Source organism: Scomber scombrus, chromosome 3 (genome assembly GCF_963691925.1).
Source record: "Scomber scombrus chromosome 3, fScoSco1.1, whole genome shotgun sequence".
Taxonomy (NCBI): Eukaryota; Metazoa; Chordata; class Actinopteri; order Scombriformes; family Scombridae; genus Scomber; species Scomber scombrus.
This window is the reverse complement of record NC_084972.1, coordinates 7,259,861-7,287,361: the sequence shown is the minus strand read 5'-3', so window position 1 is coordinate 7,287,361 and position 27,501 is coordinate 7,259,861. Positions and strand designations below refer to the sequence as shown.

Here is a 27,501-nt window from a genome sequence, read left to right as displayed (position 1 = left end):
AAAAACATGCACATCAATTCCTTCTCAGGAGTTACAGCTCAACACCAAATATGTTTGTTCAAGTCGAGTTTGCTCCAGCTGCACAGAGGAAGGAGGAGAGAGTGAGCAGACATTGTACAAAAAAACCTCCCCAAAATATGGGATAATTCTCATCTCCAAAGAGGGGACCGTGCAGGTGGCACCCACAGTTGAGTCTAAATTACATTGTTAAGCGACACATAATGAAGACTGCTGGGAGGGGCCTCTTTTACACAGCCCGATAATGAGAAATAATCATCCTTAATCATTCAAATGCGCCCAACAACTTGAAGCTATTGAACAACTGCTCACATCCCACATGGGCCACACATGTTTTATTCATTACGGGTTGTATATACAAATGAGGCACTTACAAAAGAGGCATGTACACCCATTTCAGCAAACTCATAATCATGTACCGTGACTATCAGGTTAACGTGACGGCGCTCTTGTGAAACAATAGCTGATTGTCGCAAAGTAAGAAGAGCGATGAATTATGGAAAATAAACCTTTTATTAGAGGCAAAAAAAATAAATAAGATGAGGACTATTGGTTTGTTGAAATCATTCCATTTAAGCCTCCTTGTAAAAAGATCAGAAAATGACTCATCTGTGCAGCACACCAAAAGCTCACATCTGTGACTCTGCTATGGGTCAGAATTGTGCTGACTTTCTGTTTTAGCTTAGGAGGTTGCAACATATCTAGCACATTAACTAATACTCTCTGGTGTTGTTTGCTTGTTGGTGATAGATGTAAGAGTATATGTTCGGTCATTCAGAGGTTAATAAAGAGATATGGTTTGCTATACAAGACTCAAGGTGCTTCATAATTGAGCTTGACATTCAAGAGTGTAGTGACACTGAACCACGCATTGATGGTCTATGATATCTACAATATGTTGCAGTGGTAGTGGGTGATATGGGTAAAATCTTCTATGGTATGGTGCTATAAATCACTTCATATTGTGATATCAGTATATATAATATTATAGTACATTTCCTGGAGAATTGTACCAGAAAAACCTTTTATAGACAAAATAATCAGATGTGCATGTCCGTTTTTGGCTAAGGGACTAAGTCACATGGATGGCCTGGTTCCAGACCTTTGAATCATGAAACATAGCAGATTTTGTTGAGCGTTTCACATATGGTAGGTCTGGTGTTGGAGAAACCGTTGAGTTCTGTAGGCTAGTTTCACCACTGACAATGATCCTGCTCCTAGAAACTTATATTACAGCTTCAGTTTTGACTGAAAATGATGTCCAAAGCAAAACAGTTTCTGGCTGCAATTAAAGAAATCACAATTCAGTTTGACCAATCTACAATAGTTCAATTTTTATCATCTCACAGTATATGTTGCCTTTTCTCCCTAACAGCTCTAATATTTAGTTCATTTCCATATGTTAGTTATGAACACTACAATCATTTAAGCAAACAGTCTTGCATTTAGGATTGTTTTGCTCCTCTCGGCTGACAAAATGTTACGTCTCCTGGAAAGTTAACATTCTTTTATGCTACATCAGCATTCAGATTCAATATGCTCTGAGGACTCATTCATACTCTTAGTCTTTGTTCTTCTGTTTATGGGGATCTTGTTACGTCTCTGTTGTGACTGCGATCCCTTCTCTGTCATTTGCTTTGAACTGACAGTAAGCACACGAGGTTCCTGCGAGTGCTCCCCTGTGGCAGCCAGCCACCTGCTCCAGTGTTTAACAGATGTGACGGCACACCGGGCCTGATCTCAGCCGTTGTTAGAAACACACAGTGTCAGGCTCCAGCGGCCGCGCTCGGGCGCTGCTGATCCCTGCTTTGTCTCTGAACGCCGCCTGTGTCAAGCCTCATTACGGGACCGGGAGCCGAGCGGGTTCGGGCTGCACCTCTGAGAGTGGCCTTGTTTTTTTGGTAACCGCTTTGATAACTTGGGTTTCTGACAGTGGGACACAGGGGCTGAGGATCGACTGGAGGCGGGGTTGTCTTGTACAAATATCTCCATCTAATTTTCCTGTCTGCCCGTCTGATCCAGAGGATGTCATACTGAGACCATCTGGAGCATTGACAACTTGGCTTCTTGAGCTGAGCGTGACATCTTCATAGCCTTCAATCAGAAATATGGCTAATTAGCCACCGGCACTTGGAAAGCCTCAGATAGGAAATGTTCCAGCGGGCTCATTTGTAAACTTCTTTTGCTCAGTAGATCAATCGTTTTTTTGGTTTAAGTTGCTGTTCCTCTGCAGGGAACCCAGGAGAGATAAATACACAGAGAAAGGCAGATACAAAAAAAGAGACCTAGCAAGAAAAGCAAAGGACTTAGCAGGCAAACAATAGCCCGGATCAGTTCAGCGTGGATCAGAGCCTCAATAGCCAGTTTGTGCTGAGGCTCTAATTAAGCTCTGGGTCTTGGAAGAGCCGCAGCACGGCGCCACAGCCATTACAGAGTGCTTCTGGAGAGATTAAGAGCCCTAGGACTGTCAAACAGAGTTTCCAAGGCCTCTACCTTTAAGTCCCTGACAAAAGCAGCTGAGCTTACATCTCCACATGGTGCTTACCTTTAGCTTTGAAGAAAGGGCCGAGGGGTTCACTGCTGTCAGAGGGGTCAAGTTTAAAAAGGGAACACCGAGGCTGCCGCAGCTCAGGCTTTTAATGATGGTTAGGGAAAAAAGGGAAAACGCTTCTCCTGAACGCTTTGCTGGCTGCGTTTAATAGACCGTAACGTTTGATATGAGCGCCGTACACAAAACATTTGCATAAGACCAATTCCTTGGAGAAAATAACAGCCTCTTAATTAATTCCTTCCAAACAGACTGCGAAAAGTTAGCGAGTCAAGTGAGTGTTTCTAATTCTGCCAGGATTGATAAAATAGCTCCAGGTATAAAGAATGAGATGAAGTCTGCTTGAGTTTTATAAAACAGTGCAAAAGCATATTTTCTACGCTTCCAACGTGGGACTTAGAGCTAAGGTGTTTAATGAATTGGAAAGATTTCAAGTGTTCATGGATTATTAAGTCCTCGGAGGGATGACGGAGGAGAGCAGAGTGGGCGCTGTGCCAGGCTCACTGATCAAGAGGATCTGCTTGTATTATCAGTGAAGAGAAATAAGACTCCCCAGAATCTCCCACCCCCCCTAGAGGTACAAGCTAAGGATGTGCTCGCACAGATTTTTATCCATCACCACCTACAAAGGAAGATCCACTACAAAAACACACAACGCGGTCAATGTGTGGATAGAAATGGTTTATACTGTCTGATTACAGCTGTTATTACAGGCAAGTCCAGTTTTAAGACCTTGAAGGCAAGTATTTTGGCTGACTATGACCACTCCCTTCACAGACACTGAGTCCAAGTTGCTTCAAAACCTACATTTTATTATTCTATGACACAATTTGAGCTTCAAAAAAAAAAAGGGGGGGGGGGGGAAACAACAACCATACCTTCACAGAGCCTACACCGATTACACATTTATCTCTAATGCACTTTGCAGAGATACACAATCACATATTCAATCCCAATGATTAAACACAATCCTTATAATATCCTGCAGCAATATATGGTGAGTGCAGACCTAACCGGATATATTAAAAAAATGTCTGAGCTGTAATTGCAAAGCCTGACTGATTAACCAGTACTACTAGTTAAAGGCTGTGGTGGGACACACCTAATGATTAAACATGCAAAGTGTGTCACAGGGTATGACTAGTTTTGTCTGGTGTGTAATGAGTGCCATGAACAACTTTGGGTTTAAAGACAAACTATCAAGCTCTAAGTTTTATGCTTTAATTGAATCATACTCAACTACACAAGTCTCAATCAAGTCTCGCAGCAGTCTCAAGTCCTCATATTGGCTTAAGATTCCAGTTCTACAGATTTACCCCTGATGACTACCAAAACCAGAGACTTCTCAACTCCAGCTGTGCGTCTCTCCGCCTAAACAACATGGGAACAACCTTTACTTGTCAGCTGTAATCGAGGTTGCTGAATGGCTTTTTTGGAGTGATGCTTTTACTGCCAGACAACTTTTTCAGAAACAGAAAAATGGTTCAAAATGTTTTTCCGAGGGGTTTTCACATCTGAAAAACAACCCGATGAAAGAAAAAAAAAGCGCCTCAGCCAATAACTGGGATGACAGATTCCTCCATGACTCTTCAAATACTTCAAAGCACATCAGTATTACTCCCCTTTAAGACAGAATGGAGGAAAAAAACATTTCTGTTTGTTTATTCATGAAACGCCAGACATCATCCCAGTGTCATCTCCACTGTCAGGGCCAGGCAGCTGATTGGCTTGTCCGAGGGCAGCGAATCTGACAGACGATCGGTGGAGCTAAACCCTACAGATGGGGGAGCTGCTGTAAAACAAACAGACTGATGTAAGTTCAACGGCCTGCCAATCCAGGATGATTGACAGGCGGCGTGACACTGTGACCTCAGAGCAGGCAGAACAAAAGAAGTGACAGACCTCTTCAATACACCGTGTTTCTGCTGTTATTAGTGGTCGGTTGGGGGTGTAGTGGAGGAATGGAGGGCTTTCTGACCCCAATATTAGCACCCATAATCCATTTATTATGCCACTGCATAACACCAATCCTTTCTTCGAGACAAGCCAAAACCTTTTAGTCTTTTTATTTTTTTCCTGAGCAGACTCTGATCAAAGCTGAACTATTTGCAGGCACAATGTCAGACTCCCCCTGTTATCTTCCCCCTGACGAGGAGGACGCTGTTTTTTGGGGGAGAATAATGAGCAAGATCCACAGAGAGCGCCATCATTACATTCATTTAAAGCAGCCACCAACCACCCGCCACCCTTCGCGGTAAATGGAGATGTAATTTGGTGTGATAGGAGGATAACACTTGGCTGGGGTCCAGTACAGATGAAAAGAAGGACAAGAAAAAAGAAAAAAAAAACACACAGATTTGAGAATGTTACAGAAACCAGTCCTCAAAGAGGTATTATACAGTCTGTCAGAGTCAGACACTGTGTGCTGTCAGGACAGGTCAGTGTTTTCACTCATTTGACCGGACCGGCTCTAAAACCCGAGCACACTCAGATGAATAAACCAGCCTTTCTGAGCATGTTGTCTCAATTAAAGTCGAAACAGAGCAGAGAGAGGCAACACACCGTAGGCTGTCAGTCACACAGCAAATGATACTGAAGGTAATATTCGATGATTTGACCTGTTAAGTTTCATTTTGGCTGCAGTGTGAAGCCTCTTCATTTTCTGTGCTAAAAATCTACAAGTGTATGGTTTAAAGAACAAGAGAAAGTGGGTTCACACTGAGTTCATCTGAGGGCAGAAAGACGGAAAAGTGGAAGACGAGGAAACATGTGGTTCATTGCTTTGAGATTCTGGAGCCCATTAACAGCTATTTATATAAAGAGATTTTCTGCACAGATTTTCAAAATAAAACCAAAATGCAAATACTGTAAGCCAAAAATGCATTTTGAATATGAGCATTGGAGTTAAACTAACATTCTTTTCATTATGTAGCGATCTGTAGATTTTGTTTTCTTGTATTCACCAGTTCAGAATTAAAATTGTCAGAAAGTGCAAAAGTAGAAAAAATGAACATCAGAACCTTCCAAAGCCTAAGGTGATGTAATCAAATTCCTTGTTATAATTGACCAAAAGTCCAAAGAAAAGCAGCAAATCCTCACATGTGAGAAGCTTGAATAAGCATTTTCCTGGAAAAACAACTTAAGTGATTAATTGGCAATCAAAGTGTTAATGAATTAATTTTCTGCAGGTCAATGTATTGATTAATCTTTATACTAATCAGGATTGTACCTACAGATTGTTGAAAAAAAAAGAAAGAAGAAATGTAAAAACCAGCTCTGGGCTCTCATGTGGAAACATTCCTCCTATGTGTTAATGGTGCATCTATAACAAGCCTGCTCTATTTTCTTTAGTGAAAAAAAAAAGTGCAAAACAAGCACTGGAGTGTTAAATATAAACTTTGAGTGAAAGTCAAACAGGGGTTAAAGCCGGAAAGCTCCCGAGTCAGCATTCAGTTGACAATGAGGAGGTGGGCAGTGATCGGCACACACTAGCAGACGCATTGAGAGAGCTGTCACCTCTTCATCACCCCCTCCTTTAAAGCAAAGCGCGCCACCTCTCGCTGACCCCTGCGAGCCAGAGTTCAGTCTGCTCAGCTGCGGCAGCTCCAGCCGCCAACAACTCCACTTCACTCCAATCTACTCTACTCCCACTCAGCCGGTGACCCCTTCAACAACTCAGAATGCTTAAAAATGGACTGTGGCTCTTGCCGAAATAGCTTAAAAACAATGAAAAGAACCTGAAAAGAGTCTCGAAAACTCTTTCCTGAGGCTCGAGGAAGCTTGGTCACAGTACCTGGCAGACTTCATAGAGTAGTTTATATTGCTCCTCAGGCTTCTGCAGGGTACAGAGGCTGCATCCCATGGTGGAGCAGATCACACCATCCAGTTTTCCCCCTCCAGCCACTCAGGCAGGAAGAGAGGTGAAGCAGCTATCTTCTTTTTCTTCTTCTTCTTCTTCTCTCTGAACTGACTCCCTCTGTCCGCTCTGTCTCTTTGGCTGACAGGATTGACTTCCCCCCAAGCTCGTGGCTGTATCTCTGTCTCTCCGTCTCTCTACTCTCAAACACACATACACACTCGTCCCCCCACCTCCTCCTCCTCCTTCTCGCCTCGCATGCTCCCTCCCTCTCCGTTGCTCTCCAGCACTCTGCTGAGCTTACGGGGGCTGGTGCCACGGCTCGGCAATATACACCCACTTCATGTTTATTAAGCAGCCCGCTCATTGATTATTCATGAGCTGGGTTTACCAGAGTGGGTGATATCAATGCGTGAGAACGTTCATTTAATTAACAAGCATCATTAGAAACATGGAGAGTGACGGGAAGGCTTTTCATTTCATGACGAGACAAATATGTTTTTCTCTCTAGGGGCTTGTCTGTTAACATGTCCAGACTTTTTCATTAGAGCTCCAGTGGCACAGTCTGGCTCTGTATCCCCATGATGCCATTCTCCACCAATCCACCAGATGCCCTCAGACTTTTGGTCTGGTTTCACGGAGCCTGATTTACTGCATTTCAAGAAATTCACACTATATAAGTGGTGATGTTTCAGTTATTGGGTGACAGAACATGTACTTTTTGGACTTTAAAAGTTAGTGTGTCACTCACAGATTATCTTAGCTCTGTAGCACAGAATGATTTTGTGTTTGCATTTGGCCTGTTGGCTTTTAAGGCTTTCTTGAGTGTATTTAGGGGTTAGGATTAGGGTTGGGGTTCCTTCATTACTTCAGTTTGTATTAAAATTGGATTCATTGTAAAGTTTTCCTCTGCCTGCACTCAAACCAGAATAAAGATTTATTCTTCAAGTTCCTGTTGCCTGCAATCTCCTGCTCCACTAAACCTAACATCCAGCCTTGTATGCATGAGTGCTACATGAAGGCATTCATCTACAACAGCGGATTAAGCACCAAATATTGGTGACATGTATCCAAAGCTACTGTACGCCCCGCAGCTTTGCTACAGTAGTCCCACTAAAAATTGCTGGGTTGAAAATTGACCCAGTTTGGGTCAATATTACACAGAAGCAACACTAGGTTAACTTTACGCTGTACCATTGGCTTGTTTTGACCCAGTGTGAGTGATTTTTTTAATCTATATATAACTGTTTGGTTATTTACCCAAACTAAATGTGGTTATTTTGAACCAAAAAGCTCAACCGTTACCTCAAAATTGTCACATTTTGATTATTAGTGGTACAAAACATATGACTGAATATTAGGAACAAATAAAAGAGCAAACCATACTACATTTTTAGTTTGGCTATATAATCCAGCCCTAATGTAGAATTTAACACTAACACTGGGTACAAACAAACCCTTGCCTTGGGTAGCACCCATGGGTACAGGGTAAAGTTAACTCATTATTCCATTAATTCCGCATTGACCCAAACTGATTTTTTTTTCTGTGTTCCAGTTAAACCAGCACTTGGTGACCTCTGGTATACTAATCCAGCAAAAAGAGACACTGAGCATTCTTTCCTCGTGTATTTCTCTCCAAACACACAGGCCCAGAGCCAGGGAAAACAAATAAACCAGATAAATATTTATGCTGGCCCTCTCCAGCGCTGCCTGACAAACTTCACCCAGTGGAGCATCTTGTGCGTAGTGACACACTGTTCTCCGGGTCCTTCACGGTGTCCGCTGCCCTGTGTGTGCCGACGACTGCTGTGACTGCATAAGCTCGACCTGGCATCAGTCCTACTGTTTGCTTGTGTCGTCAACCAGAAATAAATGTCCAATAGGGACGAAAAATGCAGTTTCTGCTTACAGTTTGTAGGGGTCAGAGATGGAAAACTTTATATTTCTCCAGACAGAAGCTGTGGCAAAGTGGTAACTTCCTTAGTTCACCCCCCTCATGATCGGATCTCACTCTATCGAGCCAGTTCACTGTGAGATAGAAAGGATTGCTTCAATTTAGTCCACAGTGCTAAGCCGCATACCTGGATAGATTTCATGGCAGAGGAGGGGGTGGGGTGGTCCTGTGGGAGAACCCTGACTGCTGGTGATAGTGGTATTTCCTCCTGCCAGATGTGTCCACTGATCCCTATCTATCAGCACTTCCACAGCTTCGGCATTTCTCCGAGACAGCTGCATTATTAGGAAAGCTCAAAGGATTTCAATCAAATGTCACACAAATTTTATGTTAATTTTTCTTTTCAAATGCCAACAGAAAACTGAATGTGACGCCTCAATGCAAAAGAAAGGAAAACAAAATACACTATTTGCTGTCAACTAATATTCTAATCATATTTCATGCTATAATGCACATTAATACTGTTTTTGGCCCAATATCCACAAAGGGAATCATATACTGTACATCAGCAGGACAGACAGTACGAGCAGCATTTCTGGGAGGTCTTTATTATTTATCTATAATATTTGGCTGTAGACATTGCAGAATTATTTTGTCAAATGCAATGCTTCACATTTTGAAAGCATAATTTATCTACTGGCAAAAATTCCTTCTGCCTCAAGGCAACTTTTTTCAGAATTGTCCCAGAATTGTCTTTCTGTTCAGCTTCCCTATTTCTAATTTACATTAAAACACTTGGATGGGAATTCTGCTAATGAGATTTCCACTTTTCCATTTAATCTCCATGTTTGCATTCCATCCAACAGCTATTAACCAACAGCTGCCTCTTAACTGCACAGAATAATGGACAATCTAAAAAAAAAAAGAGAACATTTTAAAATAAGTTCCTTGAGGCAGAATAAGTAGTGGTGACAAAAAGTTGCCTTGGGTGGAGCCCCGGGCAAACTGAAGGTATCTATGTGAACAATCATTCATAATTACTGCTGGGTTTGGTTGGTGTGGATGCTCGGCTCAAACTTTCATCCAATTTAGCATGAAAACCGATTCTATGCTCACATTAGCCGTACTGTTTTGCCTGGGGCTGGGATCAGTGGAGAGTTTGAGCCGGCGCTCTCACCCAGCTAATCTTCCTTTCACACTGAGATTATCCCATTCACAAAGTCAAAGCGCAGACAGTGCTCCGATATGAACAACTGCAGCAAAGGTTATAGAAAGAAAAAAAAGAATATTAACGAGTAATCAGCAGCAGTGAAATATCAGTCAACTGAAGGCCTGTTTAACCACAAACAGCAGCTGGAGTGTCTGTACACTGTCCGCCGTTGTGTTCCGAGATTTAATTTTGCCAGTGCTGATTCAATTTCCGAACCTGTCTGGTGACGATCCTTTCTCCTTCGTCCCTGTGGTGTGGTTTGACAAACACACACACACTTTAGCTTTTATTCATTATCGGTCTAGATGGTGACACAGTGTCAGAGGTTCTCAGCAGGAGCGAGACCAAACGATAATAATGTCACGCGGTTTGTTATAATAAACATCAACATCTGGGTATTTTTTTAAATGGAAACAATAGGGGTAGAGGTTACCTCATCCCTTCCCCAATTAGCAATGTAGTGTTCGGGTTCTGTGCGTTTGATCTATGCTTGGCTGGATCATTCATATTCATAGAGGCTGCCTGGTGTTGTGTCGGTGTCCCACTGGGCCCAGTTTAAGAGTCATGGCTTTAACTACGGCTGCAGTGGGATCAGGTGGCGATTGCTGCAGCGTACGACGTCTCTGTGTGGTTTATTCCTCCCTAACACATTGTCTTCCCTCTGTCTCAGCTGCTTTATGCCTCTCATATAACTTCACAAAGTGACTATTTCGCTTGAAGCTAAGGGGTTCCAGTTACCACTAGAGAGCCAAGAGGAGATGTCCCGAGCCATTCCTAAGGATTTGTATAAGGGCTGATCTGGACATATTAGCATGGATCTGTATCGGCTACAGTAAAGCCGAATAAATGCAGATTCTGTCTTCAGTCCACCTCAACCTACTAGTGTTGAAGCACTCCTCTAATTTGCGACAATTCAAATGAATCACTTTTTTTTTACTTTGAAAAACCATGTGTACTTAATTTGTACCGAATCCGTAGTTATTTGACATTTAAGGATTGGGATTGGACCAAAACAAATCTTTATGGGAACATCTCTAGCTGGAAGTAATGACTAGTTCCATTATTATTTTTTAATTAACTGATTTGTTCACTCTAAAAACAAATGCCCATTACAATTTCCTTGTGCACAATGTCAACATCTTCATATTGCTTCTAATGTCCGACCAACAGGACAACAGACCACCAAAAATATTCAATCTACAAATAGTTTGGCATCATAACTTGATGAATTTTAGTCATGTAATTGATCAACTGATTAACCAACTAATGGTTTGGGACTACGGTAGTATAATATTTAGCCTGAAGCTAAGAAGCTAAATGGAGATTTACAGTAGGTGACGAAAAAAGTAATTGACCCTCATTGTCCTCAGCCATCTTGATGGCATCACTGCATGATCCGTGGAATTAATGTGCTGACCTCAATCTTTCAGCCTGCCACGTGGCAAAATGCCAAGCCATTTATCTCTACATCTTGGGAAGTGCGATTTCAGTGATCAGAGAGGAGAAAGGATTTAAAAAAAGCTGGTGGACTTAACGGGGTGTGGAGACAAAGTCTGCAGAAGGTGACGACGTGGCAACATGTGAAGAAACAGGACACCGATGGCTGAGGGTGATAACACAAGGAAAAAGCATGATGTCCAGCTCGTCTCACACAACTCTAATGCACTGTCCAGACGGCAGGATGAGGGGAGAGTGGCGGGAGGAGTGGGTGGAAGATGAGGAACGATAGAGCGCTGGGAGGAAAACTAAATTGACCACATATTGTAAATCCATGAGGAGATTGCCATAGTGTGGCTTGTCTGTTGTACAGAGTGTCATTGTTCTGAGCAATAGCAGAGGCTTGGATTCATGGCACTTTACGTCACGTTGCTTGGACGGAAGGAGAAATAAGGACTTTCCACTGTCATCGACTGTTCATAATTTTGTGGGGTGAAACCACAAATACCGACTTACATAAACAGGACGATACTTAAATTTCCCTTTTTCCGACATGACTGGATGGTCACACTCTTTAAAAAAGTCTGCAGTGGGTAGTACAAGGCAGTGCAGATACCTAAAACAAAGTGTACTACTTTGTTACATGACATCCTTTATAACTAATAGAATTGATGGGTTTTTCACTTTCTAGTATCAGTTCCAGAGTAACAAATATTAGAAAATCATTAAAAAAAGGCTAATTTCTCATGTTATAAAGGGGCCAACAGCAATGATTAGTAAGTCATATGGAATTGTAAGCTAATAAGTAATTAATAAATAATTGTTAGAGTCTGTTGTTAACAAGTTATCATAAAATAGATTATGGGCCCACAGGCAGCCCCTTTTAAAAAGGCAAAAATCTTGATGTACTCAGTTGTAAAAGTGTATGTTATGTACAAACTGCATTGGGTGTCAAGTGGACATGTTCTCAATGTGTAGTTAAAGTGCTTGTAGGCAAGTGCAGCCTACACGGTCATGGATTTTGGGTCAGTATTGTACATGAGCTGACAAGGCAAGAGCAAAGCAAAAGCAAAGCCACGTGTCATGCTGGATGAGGATAAAAAGTAGCCTGACAACACCAAAGGTTATTTTTGTTACTGTACAATATAAGAGAATAGTAAAAAAATAAAATTAAAAAAATGCTGGTAGCAGTTTACCAGAGTCTAAGGTGATCTATTCAAATGTCTTATATTTCTCGACCAACAATTTAAAACCAAAAGAGAAGAACACCAGATCCAGAAAAGGTAACAAACCATGCTTTCTCTTTAATAATTATCTCCATCTAATCAATTAATCGACTAACTGTCTTGACTTATTAACCATTAATAAAACCATGAGTTACAACTTACAACGTTTGAGATTCAGGGTTCATTCTTAACCTTGGACACAGCAGTTAGACATGAAAAATGCCTGAAGAAATAATAAATCGATATACTGAACTGCTAAAATACAGAAGAGACCTTCTATTTCTTCTGGTAAACCACTTTTTTTCCTCAAGCATGAATTTTCCCAGGCAACAGTCAACAGGTTTGCTAGAGGGAAGGCGAGGTAGTCCACCACAGACAGGGATTTGAAGACCTTCACTGAGTTGATTTTGGCCATGGCTTAGTCCCCCTCCATTTGAATCTGGCTTGAGTCCTCATATCTCTGCTAATCTGTAGAGGATATGAGAGGAGAAGGGAGCTGCAATGCCACTATGCTAATGGAGACGCCAGATGAGCGAACGGGATCGGAACGAGGGAGTGAGAACTAACACGAGGGATGTTAAAAATAAGGTGTGAAGACGGAAGGCGCATGAGACAGGGAGACAGACAAAACCCACAGAGGGGGGCCAGAAACAGAAACTAAATGTGCGGAGGAGTTTAATGAGTCTCCAGTTCCTCTCAACTGTACCTCTGGGGCCTGAGTGCGCGAGTACGAGTTTGTATGTGGGTGCGCGTGTGTGTGTACCCACCTCTGAAACACTGGGCTGTGCATAATTTATCAGACAGCTGTCAGCTTTGTACTCCTATTTACTCTGCGAGCCAGATCCTGTGCCAACAGGGACCCCAGCCAGCAGAAATGACAGCCACCGAAATAGTTTAATTGGACACTCAAACAACTAATAATGCCATCACAATCATTTTAGTGTAATTACTTAAGTGTGAGGGGATGTTCAATAAGACTGATAAGCTAAAACACTAAGATATTACCCCTTTCCTACACCATGCATGACACTTGATATTTTTGGGATATAGTTGAAGCTCTTTTGGTTAACAGAAGATGGAAATGTGGAAACCTGCATCTGCTTGTCAAGTTCCCCGAGGCTGTTTCCCCATTATCAACAGGCCGACAGTAAAATGCACATAATTTTGCTCTTGGCTGTATAAAATCACTTTCTCTTTCTTCTTTTAGGCTTGGAAAAAAACAGCTCCGGGCATTAGTTGAGGTGCGGCCACCGAGGTGCTTTATGCAAACATTTCGGTACAAGAGCAATTATCAGTTCTTGTGTGTGTTCATCAGAGTGGGACCTCTGTCCCGCTGCCAACTTGTGGGAAGATTCACCACTTTTCCAAAGAACAATGAGGCAGTTTCTCCAAATAAAAACAAACATCATTCACATAGGAGTACGGAGGACGGCTTTCTGGCTCTCTAAATGAGCTGGTATCAGTGCCAAGTGGATGCAAGCAAAGACGGTATGAGTTTAAGTGTAAATTAATTGGCCCTGCTGCAGACAGATAAGCTTTTTCAGTGATTCTCTTGGCTTGGTCCCTGGCTGACTGCCCTGCAAACCCTTCACCACCTCTGAGACCTCTGCAACCAGCTGTGTTAAGCTCCATAATAGGGCTAGTAAAATTACCACCTAACCTTTGCTACTATAAAAACGTCTTCACTACTGTGTAACGGCGAGGTATAATAAAATAGTATTTACAGCTAATTATCCAAATGCCATGACATTCCTCTAGAAGGTAACTCATGGCGCTTGTCAACACAGTTATTAGACGGGATATTAAAGAGAGTTCATGTTTCAATCCTTCTCCTGTACTGGGAGACTGGCCCGATGATGATGTGACTCCACTTGGAGGCTCCCTGTAGGGCTTTGCCAACTCTGGAGTCCACACAAGAGTTCCTGTCACTTGCTAATTCACCAGAAATTCGTCACTCCTGGCTGCTCCATGTTGGCGGCCAAAGTGACCATCAAAGGCCTACAGATATACTGGAGGCACATGCTATCCATACAGTAGGCAGGGGCTGAGGGTCTATAGAGACATTTAGATAACTTAGACAAAGAGTGTCACAAGTTCAATGTTTTAGGCTGGACTTCAACATCATCTTAGTCTTAGTTCTGTATGATCTTGTGTTATTTTCTTTCATCTTTTCCCTTCACGGTTTCGCCATGTGCTGCTATATCCCCAATCTTCAAAATACTACAATACTCTCTGGTACACCTTTGCTTCTTACAGCTGATTCCAGTTATCATTGAATGATATCTTCACCCCATGCTTTGGATTTCATCGCATTGCCCAATCCCCCCATAGTTTGCAATGGTTTCATTTATTAAGACAGCCCTTGTTGAATGAAGATGTTGTTGTAGATTGAGACTATGGTTTTGTGTTTGTCTTAGTTGTCCGTTGTGTTATCTTAGCTTAATCAATTTTGATTAAAAACACTGCTGGCATCTTCTGCAAGAACTGGCAACTTTCTATAATCTCCTGAGAAGGGCTAAAATTTAGAAGTTCTCCCTAATTCAAAAAAATAACTGCCAATGGAAACAATAGGAGACCACTTGACAATGGCTGCATGTTGCAATACATTTAGTTTTCTTGCTGTAGCGTAAAAGGGAGAATACATCAACCTGTTTGAGTGAGACGTTCTGAAGAGTGAGTTATGGCCAAAGATCTATGTTTAGCCCGAAATCTCATTACATTACAGTGCTCTTCCAAATGAAAAGCTCTGAGTGAAAGCTGAGGTCATTGAGAGGTAAGTGACTGACATTTTGGTTGACATCACTCAAGTGTCTCAATACTCAGACGGATTGCCTGGTTTAACTGCTAAAAGTCAGCGATGATAAATGAGCCCACCATTCAGGAGGGAAAAATATTATTGTAACATACATGCCCATCTTCGGCGCTCGGCAAGAATTTGATGAAATTGCAAGCGATGCTAACTGGATGTCTTGACCAGTCAGTAAATCTCTTTACTACGTGACCCCCGGCCCATTAGTCAGGCCGAGGCAGTGACCTCAGAGGCCTTATGGGCAGTGGAGACTGGCCTCCCTGTTATTTTGTCTGAGCCAGTGAGCAATTTCAAAGTGAGATGTCTGCTGCTCTTCAGATGTGTCAGGCTCCAGTAGACGCCAGATGACACTTATTCTAAACATCATGATGACTGCTCGTTGCCACTTTATATGTGACTGAATAACCCTCTTCATCTATCTAGAGGCAAGATATAAGAGCTTTTAGCTATTTCACAGTTGTTCCTGTTCACTTGGCAGTGAAAATGTTTGAGACCATTTCATTTCTGGTCTTTTGAATTTTAGAACATATTTCTCAAGGAAAAAGCACTGAGGTGAATCCAAATATTGGAAACCTCCAGTATTAACGAAATAGCTGGCAACACTGAGGTTTAGACAAACACTGTTTCTTTAACCATTCCAAGATTTTCAGAGGTGTGAAATGACACACTGAATATCATCATTAACCAAGAAATCCCACAGGATACCTGAGACAATCTGGTTTGATGATGAAGGCTGACCTTTTGGATTAGACGAACTACAACATTCGTGGTACTGGTACTTTCAAAGTTAAACTGTCTTTGAGAAACACATTTAGCACTGATGGTGGATTTGACTTGCTCTCCATCCTTCCTCCTATTCATTTAGCCACAGGGGTGCAGATACAAAGATTGCATGTTACAAAATCGCAGCACTCAGATTGAAAGAAATCGGGGTGTAAAGCTCAAAATAGATACCAGTTTGAAAATGAAGGCAAATATTTGATGGATTACATGAAATATATTTTTAAAAAATAGGGTTTTTCAGATGGTGAGATGTAAATCTAACAAAAAACAAAATTGTAACCAGTTAATTTAACTGATAAAAAGGAAGTGAGACTACTGAGTTTCAATGTTGCAGGATTTTACATGACTGATTATGCAAGCAGTCACGAGTAACTTTTAATTAATCTGATTTTGCCTATAAACTCCTCTCAAATGCTTCCCATGACACATCTGCTCATGACAATACAAACCAGGTTTGCCCTGAGTAAATTTCATTACCAACTCCCAGGAAATCCAAGTGTGTACAATGCCCTCATTCTCCACTGATCCAATGATTACCTGAAAGAGCGAGGCTTTTAACGAAGAAAAAGCTAATATCATCAGCCTGAGTGCAAAATTAATTTGTGACATATGTCAATAAATGCACTGAAATGATCGTGCAAAGTGGTTTTTGGGAGTGCAAGGAGAAGCGTTTAGTGTGCTAATGTTATTCAGCAAGTGTTCTAATGTTATGCAAAGTTGTGAATTAAAACAAAGATATGAATGGCAACTGTAAAAAGCTGTTCATGTGGTTATCTTCCTGTTTATTTTCCAAATACACGAGGCTATTAGAGCCTTTACCAAACAACTCAGGCGATCATAATGAAGCCTTTTTAGCATGCACGTCTTACAACATGAACTACATATGCTACAATTATGGTGGCACACTTGGCTGCCAGGACAACCAGAAAATACTGATGTCAATAAAAGGGCAGCGGCTGAAAACATTTCATTTCTGATTCAACCAGTGGGCTCAGTGTGTTTCACATCAAATTGGGAATTGGAAAATGGTCCCAAAGTGCAGGTTTCTCTTTTGATGCTCTGAGCATCATTAACCCAAATATAATTTCCCGAGCCCTGTTTCCACCAACACATCTTCAGAAGGAGTGTTTGATTGAAAATAACAATAACTGCACACTTCTCCCCTCCCTGCTATACCCCATTTCCTTCCAAATGGAGCCGGAGAAAAATGGAGGCATGCTTTTAAGGAACCCAAGCCTATAATTTCCATCTAGTTCCAACTTCATTTGCACTGAAGTACCCTGCAAATGCTGCCTTTACAGAGCACAATGCTGTGGCGGTGCTAAGAGGAGCTGGTCCATTAAGAGACAGAGAGCCATCTCCCCCCCTTCAAGAAGAGCATAGGAGCTACAGGAGAGGAAAAACAAAAGAGGGACAGACAGAGGGGAATGGTGGATGGATGCTGGGAGGGAGGAGGGATGGGGGTCAGAAGGGAAAAACAGAGAAGGCTGCAGTTTAATGAGGAGACAGTGATTTTAGGAGCGAGCGGGTGGTGTGGTATGGTGTGTGTGTGTGTGTGGGGGGGGGGGCTGATCTTTGACCTCTCGGATCCCTCGGTGCATGTGACAGGCCCGAGTTCAGACGGAGGATTAAGGTAATCAAGGGTAGTAATGAGAACAGAGCACACATTCATGAGCCTGGACACTCCCTGAAAGCAACAATTATGCACCTTACCAACCTCTCTCCTGGGTGAACATGTACGCACCTAGACATCATCTTTGCCTGTGGTGGTTTACTTCAGTATGACAGAAGGGGGCCACTGTAGACAGATATAGATGTGTAAAATAATACCCCAGGACAACCCCCATCCCCCCATTAACGGGATACCTTGTCTTTGTTCCATTTTATGAGGACATGTGTCTTTTAGCTGGTAGAGGCAGAAACTGTCAAACGGAGTTATCGGAATGTGGATATGTGAGATATAAAAAACATGCAGTTGTCAAATAAGCAACAATTTGATAATCGAGGAATCGTTTTAGAGATTTAAGCAAAAAATGGCAAAATTGGCTGATTCCATCTTATAAAATCTTATAAAAGATGATGTCTCTGGGTTTTGGGTATTGATCAGGTGCATTAAGTGCCTCCATTACACCTGGCTAATAACGACATTACAATGCTGAATGTGCACCATGAGAGGTTAATTGGAGAGAGAGAGAAAATAAAAAGCTCATTTAATGGAGGATATCTTTGCACAAATTATGCAGAAAGCAACATGGAGAGGAATGCAATGACTTCGTGAAAAATCCTGGCTCCTAAAATTGGACAAGCATCAGTAGTATGTTTTAGTCTGGATAACAAATTTGCAAGCAAGGATACAACGCAAAAACAGAAGGTATTCCAAAAAAAATCTGGACTTTGGAGACTTTTTTCAAATCCTTACACTCACTACATGAGTAAACTGAGGTACAACAGTCCTTCTGTACCCCAGCAGATGTCCTGACAAGGCCAAGAGTAAGGAGGCACGTTAAAAGGCTACGCTCTGTCTGCAGCAGACTGCTGGAACATGACTTCATTTTGAGGTTGGCACAATCCCTTCAAACGCTTTAAAATCCTGGCTCCGGTCTCAACACCTACAAAGGGAACGTTTAAGTCCTCATAATGAGGATGCCACATGCCGATATCATCTTTCACAGGCTCCATTTGACCGGTGCTTCTGTTGGATGGAGTCACGTTCACTGGTGCACATCCCTGCCTTTTTTTAATCACATGTTTTCAATTACTCTGGGAGTGCACAGAACCAACTTGTGCTGTAATTCAATAAGGACACAAAAGAGGCAAGTCCGGCGGGTGGGACGACCTGGCATTGTGCTGGGACAGCTGAGTGACAGGGGTGAGTTTAGGACCGCAGAGAACACAGTGGTTACTTTGTACCTGTCAGTCAAGCTGTGACACGCACAGCCTGCCGAGGGGCTGGTGGGACGACTCCAGAAGCGAGTCAGGTGAGAGGTCCTTGACCACAGAGCAGCCCCCCACCAGCAATTTCCCTCCATGTGCTTCGAAAAAAACATCACATAACAATAAGAAGGGCAGAGCAGCTGTCTACTGTGACAGAACATATGACTATATAGGGACAGACTCACACAATGGATCCTTAAAAACCTTCTGTGGTGCAACAACAACAGCCCTGACAACATTTTTCTGGGCATCACAAATTAAAGAAGGCTTGTTATTGTTTTCTGAGTCATTAAGTGGCACATTTATAATTGTGTTTTCACAAAAACATAAACAAATCAAGTTGTATCACATCTTGTAGTTTCATAAATTGATTGTAATGGTATATAATGGTTTACCCAAACAGCAGAGTCCAACCAATATAGGATTTTTGAGGCAGATACTGATGTTGCTAACTAGTGTATTAAAGTTATTTGAGCTAAATGTTAACATCAGAATGCCAAGTTCACCACCTTAGTTTAGAACACTAGACACAAAGTACTGCTGAGGCTGACGGGAATATACATATTGACAGGCTGGTGGTGCTAAAAGAAAGGCCAGAGGAACACCAAAGTCATTAGGAAACATCTTCTGGGGACATGGATATCTAATATATATTTCATGGCAATCCATCCAATAGTTGTTCACTCAGTGTGAGTTATTTCACTCAGTGGTAGATGATAACATTTTTTTCCCCAAATGTAAATTTAATTAATAAAGAAATTACACCAATATTGATTGATATAATGTCAATACAGATGTATCTGTGATAAGCCAAAATTAGCTGATAATATCATCAATGACCATGTATTGTGCAGTTAATTTTATTTTGTACAGTTTTGGGGAGGCCATGTTTTTTTTCCAACACCACAATGCCCATGTGCACAAATCCTGGTCCATCAAGAAATGTTTTTTTTAGAGTTTAGTGTGGAAGAACCTGATTGGCCTGAACAGAGCCCTGCCCTTAACCCCATCCATCACCTTTGGGATGAATTTGGAAAATCAACTGTGAGCCAGACCATGTAGGCCAACATCATTATTGCTCTCACAGCCAATAGCTAACAGGAATGATTTTGGAATGAGAAGTTCAACAATGACTTGCGTGTATAATGGTTGGATGTCTACATACTTCTGGCCTTGTTACACACAGTTCAGCTGTAATTAAAGTAAAGCATTGTCTAGGTTTTCACTTTCACGTAACTAAAATATGCCAATCACAGATAAAATGAACTCTAAGCAAAGAACATCTAATTATCTTTTACAGCTGCATTGCTAAAACCTGTTGCTGTACTTGCAGTATTCAAATCCAATGCTGTATGCCAAAAAGCTTAGCTTTCCTTTCCACTGAGGTTCAGCTCCATCTATATCTCTGTCAAAACTTCTTACTACAAAATACTCCCCCCTCAGTTCACCGCTGACTACTTCCTTATCTACTGCTCTCAGCTAACACACCACCATTCGATTGCTTCTGAGCCAGTGGACATCCCTCAGTCAAGAAAAGAAAAAAAAATTTGGATTTTTTGTTGCTGAGTAGCAGAGGTGAGGAGGTATTATGTGCCAGTCACGACTGGCTGTGCTGCCAGCTGGAGTGAATGGCTGCAGACGGCAGATCATGCAGACCGAGGCCGCCGAGTAACACTAACAAACCAGAGCATCAACACTGAATGCAGAAAGCTGAATGTAAAGCCAGAGGAGTGCAGACAGTAAACACTGGCTGATTTACTGTTCACAGAAGTAGCTACTCTAATTATACAAGCACAGGATCTGAACATGATAATGGCAGTTACAACCCAGACTGCTGCTGTACTTGAGCAGTGGTGAACCATGACTATTAGAGCTGGGCCTTCAGCTCAGCCCAAATTACCACCCCATCACCCCCGAATTATTAAAAAGAGCAATCTGTGTGCTGTTATTACTCATGTACGAATGAAAGAAAAATACATTTGTCTCAAAACTTATTTGGTCTGCTGCTTAAAGCTTTAATAAATGCACTACTATTTGCAAATAGGTTTCCAGGTGGATCGCCAAACAGGACACTAATCCTCGCTTTGAATGAAAACATAACATAAAAACATATTAATAGAAAAAATTGCAAAGCTAGCAGAGTAGCATGAAGCCATAATAACTTTGAAGATGTAACAGGAGCATTACCAAACCAAGTACATGACGAGAGAGCCTTGAATTAAGATATGACGAAAATAATTACAGCACGTGCGCTGAGCCAAGCTAAAAACAAAGATAGCTCTGGTCTTCGGGAGGGCTTAAGGGTACGATTTATGGTTCCACCCACTATAATTCAAAATGTGATTGGTCAATTCACCTGTCACTTTCTAAACAAACACACATGGCTATGGGGGCGATGTCCTTCTGTTCCAGTTATGAAGTCCTAACCAATGAGTGAGCCAGCTTACCTTTTCTAGAGACAACAACAAACATAATCTGATTGGATGACTGTTTTCATGGTTTCAGAACATTATCCCTTTCATTTCTAAAGCAAACTTTAATTAAAATGAGACTAACATTAGAATTAAAGGAGAATAATACTTAAATGAAAGAGATTAAATATAACATTTAAAATGCTGATGTGTTTGGCATTCTCTAAAGGTCTAGAGGTCCCTAAGGGTTCCCCCTTTGACTTACAAATACAATGAGGTCCCTAAGGGTTCCCCCTTTGACTTACAAATACAATGACGATCTTAATGGAGAGCCAGTTCAGGTTTTTTAAGGATAAAATGTACACATTTTGCTTCAACAGCTGGGATTCTGTGATGCCATTCCGTACCTTTAAATGGGAATTGTCAGAGTGCTTCTGGACATGTATCAGTCTGATATGCCTGATCTGTATCAGCACAGTACCGACCTTATTAAGCAGATTGAGAAAAAGCTGGATTGGTGCTTCTTTTCCAGTAGAATTGTATTATTGTCAGTGAGAACAATCATCTGATACAACTTTCACCACCAGAAACACGTTGCACTGAAACCAACTTCTATTCTTTCAGTGTAAACCAATTTTAAGGCCAAGAGTGTCTGTTGTAAGAAAAAATAAATACATTTAATGAAACTCAAAGGAGTAAATATGCAATTAGGATAAAGAAAATAATCATATATTCAGCTGACTGCATGTAAGGTTCAACAACTAGCCATAATCAACCCAAGCTGACCAGAAAAGGAGAACAGATGATTGGATTTACTACCCAAAAACTCCCCACATGCCTCTCACTTCCTCCCCCTCACAGGTCCCTGGAGACTGTCATTACTCGTCCCAGGATAATATCCCTCCTGCTCCTAATCGAGAGCCACAGGTTGACATAGTGTCTCACTAACCCCTCTGCTTTGATGCTGTTTCCCCTTTGCCTCACCACACAGACGCTCCTAATGGGAGAACCAGGTAAGCAGGGAAAACCATTAGACAACCTCAGTGTCACTCAAATACTGTTCCAAAAAAACAGATGAAAGAAAGACGGCAGTCACATCAACATTTGTCAAATTTGAAAAGGGAGTAGAATGAAATTGGGTGGAATAAACTGGGAGTAGATATTGTGGTATTTTCCGTTGATGACCTGACCTCTCTCAGAACACCTTTGTGTGTGTGTGTGTGTGTCAGTGGGATAAAAAGACAGTGTGAGGAAGGCAACATCTGAGAGGACAGTAACAATGAAGCTAATGCAGCCGCCGGACAGGTCCCCCAGTCTCCAAGGAAACGCAACCTGTTTCTGACTGTCACTATGGCAACCTGCATCCAAAAAGTGTCAAGGGCTCTCTTCGAGGGCTATGTCCCATTGTTCAAATTCATTTCTCTCTTGGAGCTATCCTTCAGAGAAATGTTACAAAACATAAATAAGTGTTAAGTTATGAACGGAATTTTCCAGCAAAACGATTAAAAATTGCACAAACTCCACTAACCCGACCTCATCCTTTCAAGTTTATTAATCTAAGATAATCCTTTCCAATTAGTGGGGAAAGAATTCAGACACAGAAATATCACCAAACAAATGCTAACTCCTTATGTTTTTATGCCTCTCCTCTTGTGAAAACATGAACGATGCTCATTGGCTGCCCTATCCGAACCTCGTCAGCAGCAGCGGCGGGCCTGGCCTTGAGCTCCGGCTCTGGTGGCCGTTCAACCAGCTCAGCTACACGCATCGTCATGTTATGCAACCTGAGCCGGGTCGAGAGTGTGATTTACTTCGTCCGGCGGGCTCTAATGCTGCTCTTGATGTGTAATGAGTACAAGGGTTCAGGTGAACTGGAGCTTTTGTTCTCTTTCGGTGCGCTCGCTTTGGTAATGAGATTATTGGTTCAGGTGGGAGATGGAGAGGCTGAACAATGGCAGAGCTGCAGATATGTGGAGTGTGTATGTATGTGTGTGTGTGTTTGGGGAGAAAAGAGGGGGGGCAGGTTTACATGCATGCCTGGGTTGACTGCTCTGAGGGGCTGATCAGCAAGTAACAGGGCAGAGATTAACTCCCGATTACATCACAAATCTGCCCCAAGCCGCTGTCCTCTGCCAGTACATGCAGCATTGAGATTTGGATTGTAGAATCCACCCCAGACAACACAACACGCAACACACACAAACAAACACACACACTCTCTCTCTCTCTGGCATGCACATTTGAACACATGCCACCACCAATGGAGAAACAACAAGCAGCTCGCTCCACACAAAACATTCATAATAACAGAAATGCTAACAGAGAGAGAGAGAGGGGAGCCTCTGGGAGTTCAGCTGCCTTTCTGCAGTCCAGACTAAACAACCCTCAGAGAGCTGTGATCACTCTCATTCGACAGAGGTCAAGTTATTTGAAAGTGAGAGAAGCGGATGTCCACCCTGAGGTTAATTCTACGAGGTCTGACCATTCACAGGCAGCAAGAAACAGAGAGAGAGAGAGAAAGTTCTCATAGGTATTTCAGTAGGTTGGCAAGCTTATCAAACCTTTGTAACACCATATTTATTATTTAATCTTTAGAAAATTGATTTATAAAGGTTTGATATCAGGTTATAACCTATGATACAGCTCACCACCTGGACTCTCCAAGGAGGTAAAGAGCCTCTTTACCCAGAGTCAATACTGCTACTGGCCTAAAGACTTGTATAATCCCCAAATGGCAAAAAAAATTCAATGCAATGTAGCTGGAATACTACCACAGCATTCATTCACACTAGTGTACACAGAGCAGTAAATATTAGGACCTTACCGATACTGGATTTTTGGGGCCGATGCAGATACAGATATTAAGGAGTTAAAAAATGATAAGCCGATAAGCTTATATATACAGAATATGTAGATAAAAGCATATTTTTTGCAATGTGGTTATCAAACACCTGAAATATGAATGGAGGCATTTTTTTAACTATACTTATCGTATAAAATGACTGAAACACTAAACCTCACTGGGAATTTCATAATTATAAGTGACTATAAATAATAAAACGCCAATAATACAACCAAGTGGTATCAAAACGTCAAACGATACCTGCAAACAATCCTTTTTGCACCCAGAGATAGAAAATATGACTATTTGGATGGATTTGCTCACAGTCAATCAAAGCAAGTGTTCTTCAATTTAATGCAACATCTGATTGGCTCACTGCCACAGCAGCTACAACCTGTGTGTGGTGGTGAAGTCGTGGTTAATTTGAGTTGGCATGCCTAGCAGTTCAGAAGCCAAGATGCCAACTAAACACTCTAAAGTGTGCCTACACTACACACCTGTTACACTGGATAAAAGCAAGTGCACACAATGTGGAAAACTTACATATAAGGAAAACATAAACACTTGCTTACACATGGAGAAAACTTGGGGCGGCTGTGGCTCAGGAGGTAGAGCGGTCATCCACCAATTGGAAGTCCCGGCTCCTCAAGTCCACATGTCAATGTGTCCCTTGGGCAAGATACTTAACCCTAAATTGCTCCCGTTGCTACGTCAAACATACGTGTATAAATGTGTGTGAATGGTTAGCTTCCATCTGATGAGCAGGTTGGCACCCTGTGTGGTAGCCCCTGCCATCAGTGTATGAATATGTGTGAATGGGTGAACGAGAGTGTAAAAGCGCTTTGAGTGGTCATAACGACTAGAAAAGTGCTATATAAGTACAGTCCATTTACCATTTTACCATTTCACTTACGGGTGGAGAACTCCATTGTGTATTGAATGAAGTACTCAGTTGGTATCAGTATCACTTTAATGGTACTTGGATTGGTACTGGTATGGTGATTTTTTAAATTAATGCCCAACCCTAACTTGAATTAAGAAAAAGGATACATATACATTAAATGCTGCCTATATACTGATATATCTGTGATAGGCCAATATCGGCCGGTAATATCGGTTAACCGTTATATGTCTGTCTCTAGTAAATAAATACCACTATAGTGTGCTGTGAATATAACAGTGTGAATGACCCAACAGGTAATTTTGTCCACCAACAGCAGCTCGCATACTACCAGTCTTTCCAAAGCTTGGGGGGATTGCATGTAGGAGCACATGCAATCCCCCCAACATCTATCTCATTAAAAGCAGAGGTTTTTTTTTCTTCTTTAAAAAAAATGCAGCAACAGTACAATGTTTTGCTGAAGGGGTGTGGGATCAAATAAGGGCAAGCAAGAGAGGTTATTTATTAAGGGGAGAGCTGTGAGTGAGCTTCTGAAGAGTCATATCACCACCTACTGGTGATATTTAAATGTCTGAGGGTAGAAATATTGATGCCGAGCAGCAAAAAGGAGCTGTTCAAAGCTTTGTGTTCTGCTTTCATGTCGCTTCAATGTAAAACAGAGACGCTCTAATGACTTCCACAGATGTTCGGTGAGGAAGAGGAAAAATGAAATAGGGAGAGAGGGGAGGGGGGGGGAGAGGAAGTAAAGGAGAAAAACATAAACAAGTAGGCAGACATGAAGTGAGAGTCGGGGGGGGGGAGGGGGGGGGGGGGTGTGGCTTTTTAGCAAACTGAGAATTTGGGGAAACAGCTTCAATGAGTGGCCTAATCCCAGAGTGCTGTCCTGAGGGGGTGAGGAGGAGGAGGGGGCCGCACTGGTGTTTACCTGCTAGATTCTACAGCAGCACATCAATCTCAATCTCAATGTGGGCCTCACACCGCCCGCCCCGATTTCTCCTGGCATTTCATCATACCTCCCTCCCTCCTTCTGTCCTCCCATCAAGTAACTCTCCAACATGCGTGTATGTGTGTGTGTGTATGTGTATGTGTATGTGTATGTGTGTGTGTGTGTGTGTGTGTGTGTGTGTGTATTTGGATGTTTCAGGAGCCCAGCTGGTTATGTCGGCAGTGGGAGGAGAGGGAAGAGGAAAAAGAGGGAAAGGAGCTTAGGGAGCTGGAGCCGTGGCTCCAGTCTAGCATGACTCAGTCTGGGAGCATCCGTGCCCCCTGGGCAAAACACACAAAACATGTAACAAAACACACTGTCCCTCCCCCTCCTCACCCGCCTGTAATCAGTGTGCTCAGATGCTCACTTTCCCCCCTTTAACAAGCATCTCCATGTCTCTTAGCCCCAGCTGCTCAGAGCAGTAATAACAACAGTGACAGGAGGGCAAGTGGAAAAGCATTAGCACAGAGTCTGTTTGGGCTTTTCCTTGCAAAAAGAGGACCAGGAAAGATAGATCTGTGCTAGGACACTTCCTTTTTTGAGTATCAGCCTCAAGATCTGCAGCCCATGTTCCAGAAGACTGTTGCTAACTGAAGAATGCAACATCCAGAAGAAAGCAAAAAAAAACCCAACTGGATGACACGAGAGGGACTGGAGCGTTTACAGCCCCCGGGAGGCAGGGGAGGGTGAGGGTTGGAACTGGTGGGGGGGATCGGCCCACCTGTTCAAACAGCCAGAGCTATCCTGAGGAAATGAAAACTTCCATCTCTGCAGAGCTGTGCAGATCCTGCACACCAAATCCCTTTCACTTCCTCGCTGGCTCACTTGCTATCTTGTGTTTCTACAGCTGGCTCCAGCCCGTCATTTGGTCTATCTGCACATCTACACCCGCATAAAACTAAAAGGGGAAAATAAAATATAACCCACCCCACCCCCCCACTCATTACGTACATACATGTCTATAAACTTAACTTTAAGTATGCGAGCCAACTTTAAAGTGGGTCACAATTACCTGCTCCAGTGCAACCGTAATTATTCACCAGCCCCCTCTCTCACAGAGAAAGACCCTTATTGGTGAACTGCGGGGAAGGTCGAAGTCCTTAACAAGGGTGCCATGGTTGGGTGGCAGCGAGAAGGACGGAGACAAGCGTGAACTGGGACTGACCTTGGCCAGTCAGCGCTCAGGTCACTGCTCACACCGACACGTCAGATGACTCTCGGGGTCGAGCTGGGTGCGACCCCTCTGACCTCACAGTTCTGCTCTTTCAGTTTTCAGGATAAATGTAAAAAAACTGTAGATAATGTGATTCTCTGATGAAACTACAAGAAAATGCTCATTTAAGAGAGAAAAAAGATGTTTTTTGATGTTATGGATGATTTGTTTTACAAGACTTCCATGATTTATAGAGTGCTGCTGTCCCTGCTGTTAAACTGTTCCACAAGGTTGCAGGGGGGGAAAAACAGTAATTTACCTCTTTAAACACTTGCTGTTACATTGGACGAATGGCTACAAAGTTTATCTTGCACAACTTCACCCTAAAGCCAACGCAAACGTCTCCCAGACTGCAGGTATTAACCTTGAGTCCCTGTCTCTTCCCAGCCGGTCTCGGCCTTATCAGCAGACACAGACTCCTGGCGTCGGACTGG

General features: G+C 42.3%; 1 protein-coding gene across 2 annotated transcripts in view; it reads right to left on the bottom strand.

The window, feature by feature from the left end:
* The window catches only part of pdzrn3b (PDZ domain containing RING finger 3b), a 99,118-nt gene that overhangs the window by 14,442 nt on the left and 57,175 nt on the right, over positions 1-27,501 (bottom strand). The window contains exon 1 of one of the 2 annotated variants that reach the window (XM_062415561.1): positions 6,360-6,467. The exons of the other annotated variant lie outside the window; for it this stretch is intronic. Within the exon in view, the coding sequence (XP_062271545.1) occupies positions 6,360-6,428 (69 nt within the window). The 5' untranslated portion in view covers positions 6,429-6,467. Of the gene's footprint in view, positions 1-6,359; positions 6,468-27,501 lie in introns of those variants that run through there. 2 annotated transcript variants of the gene reach the window in all.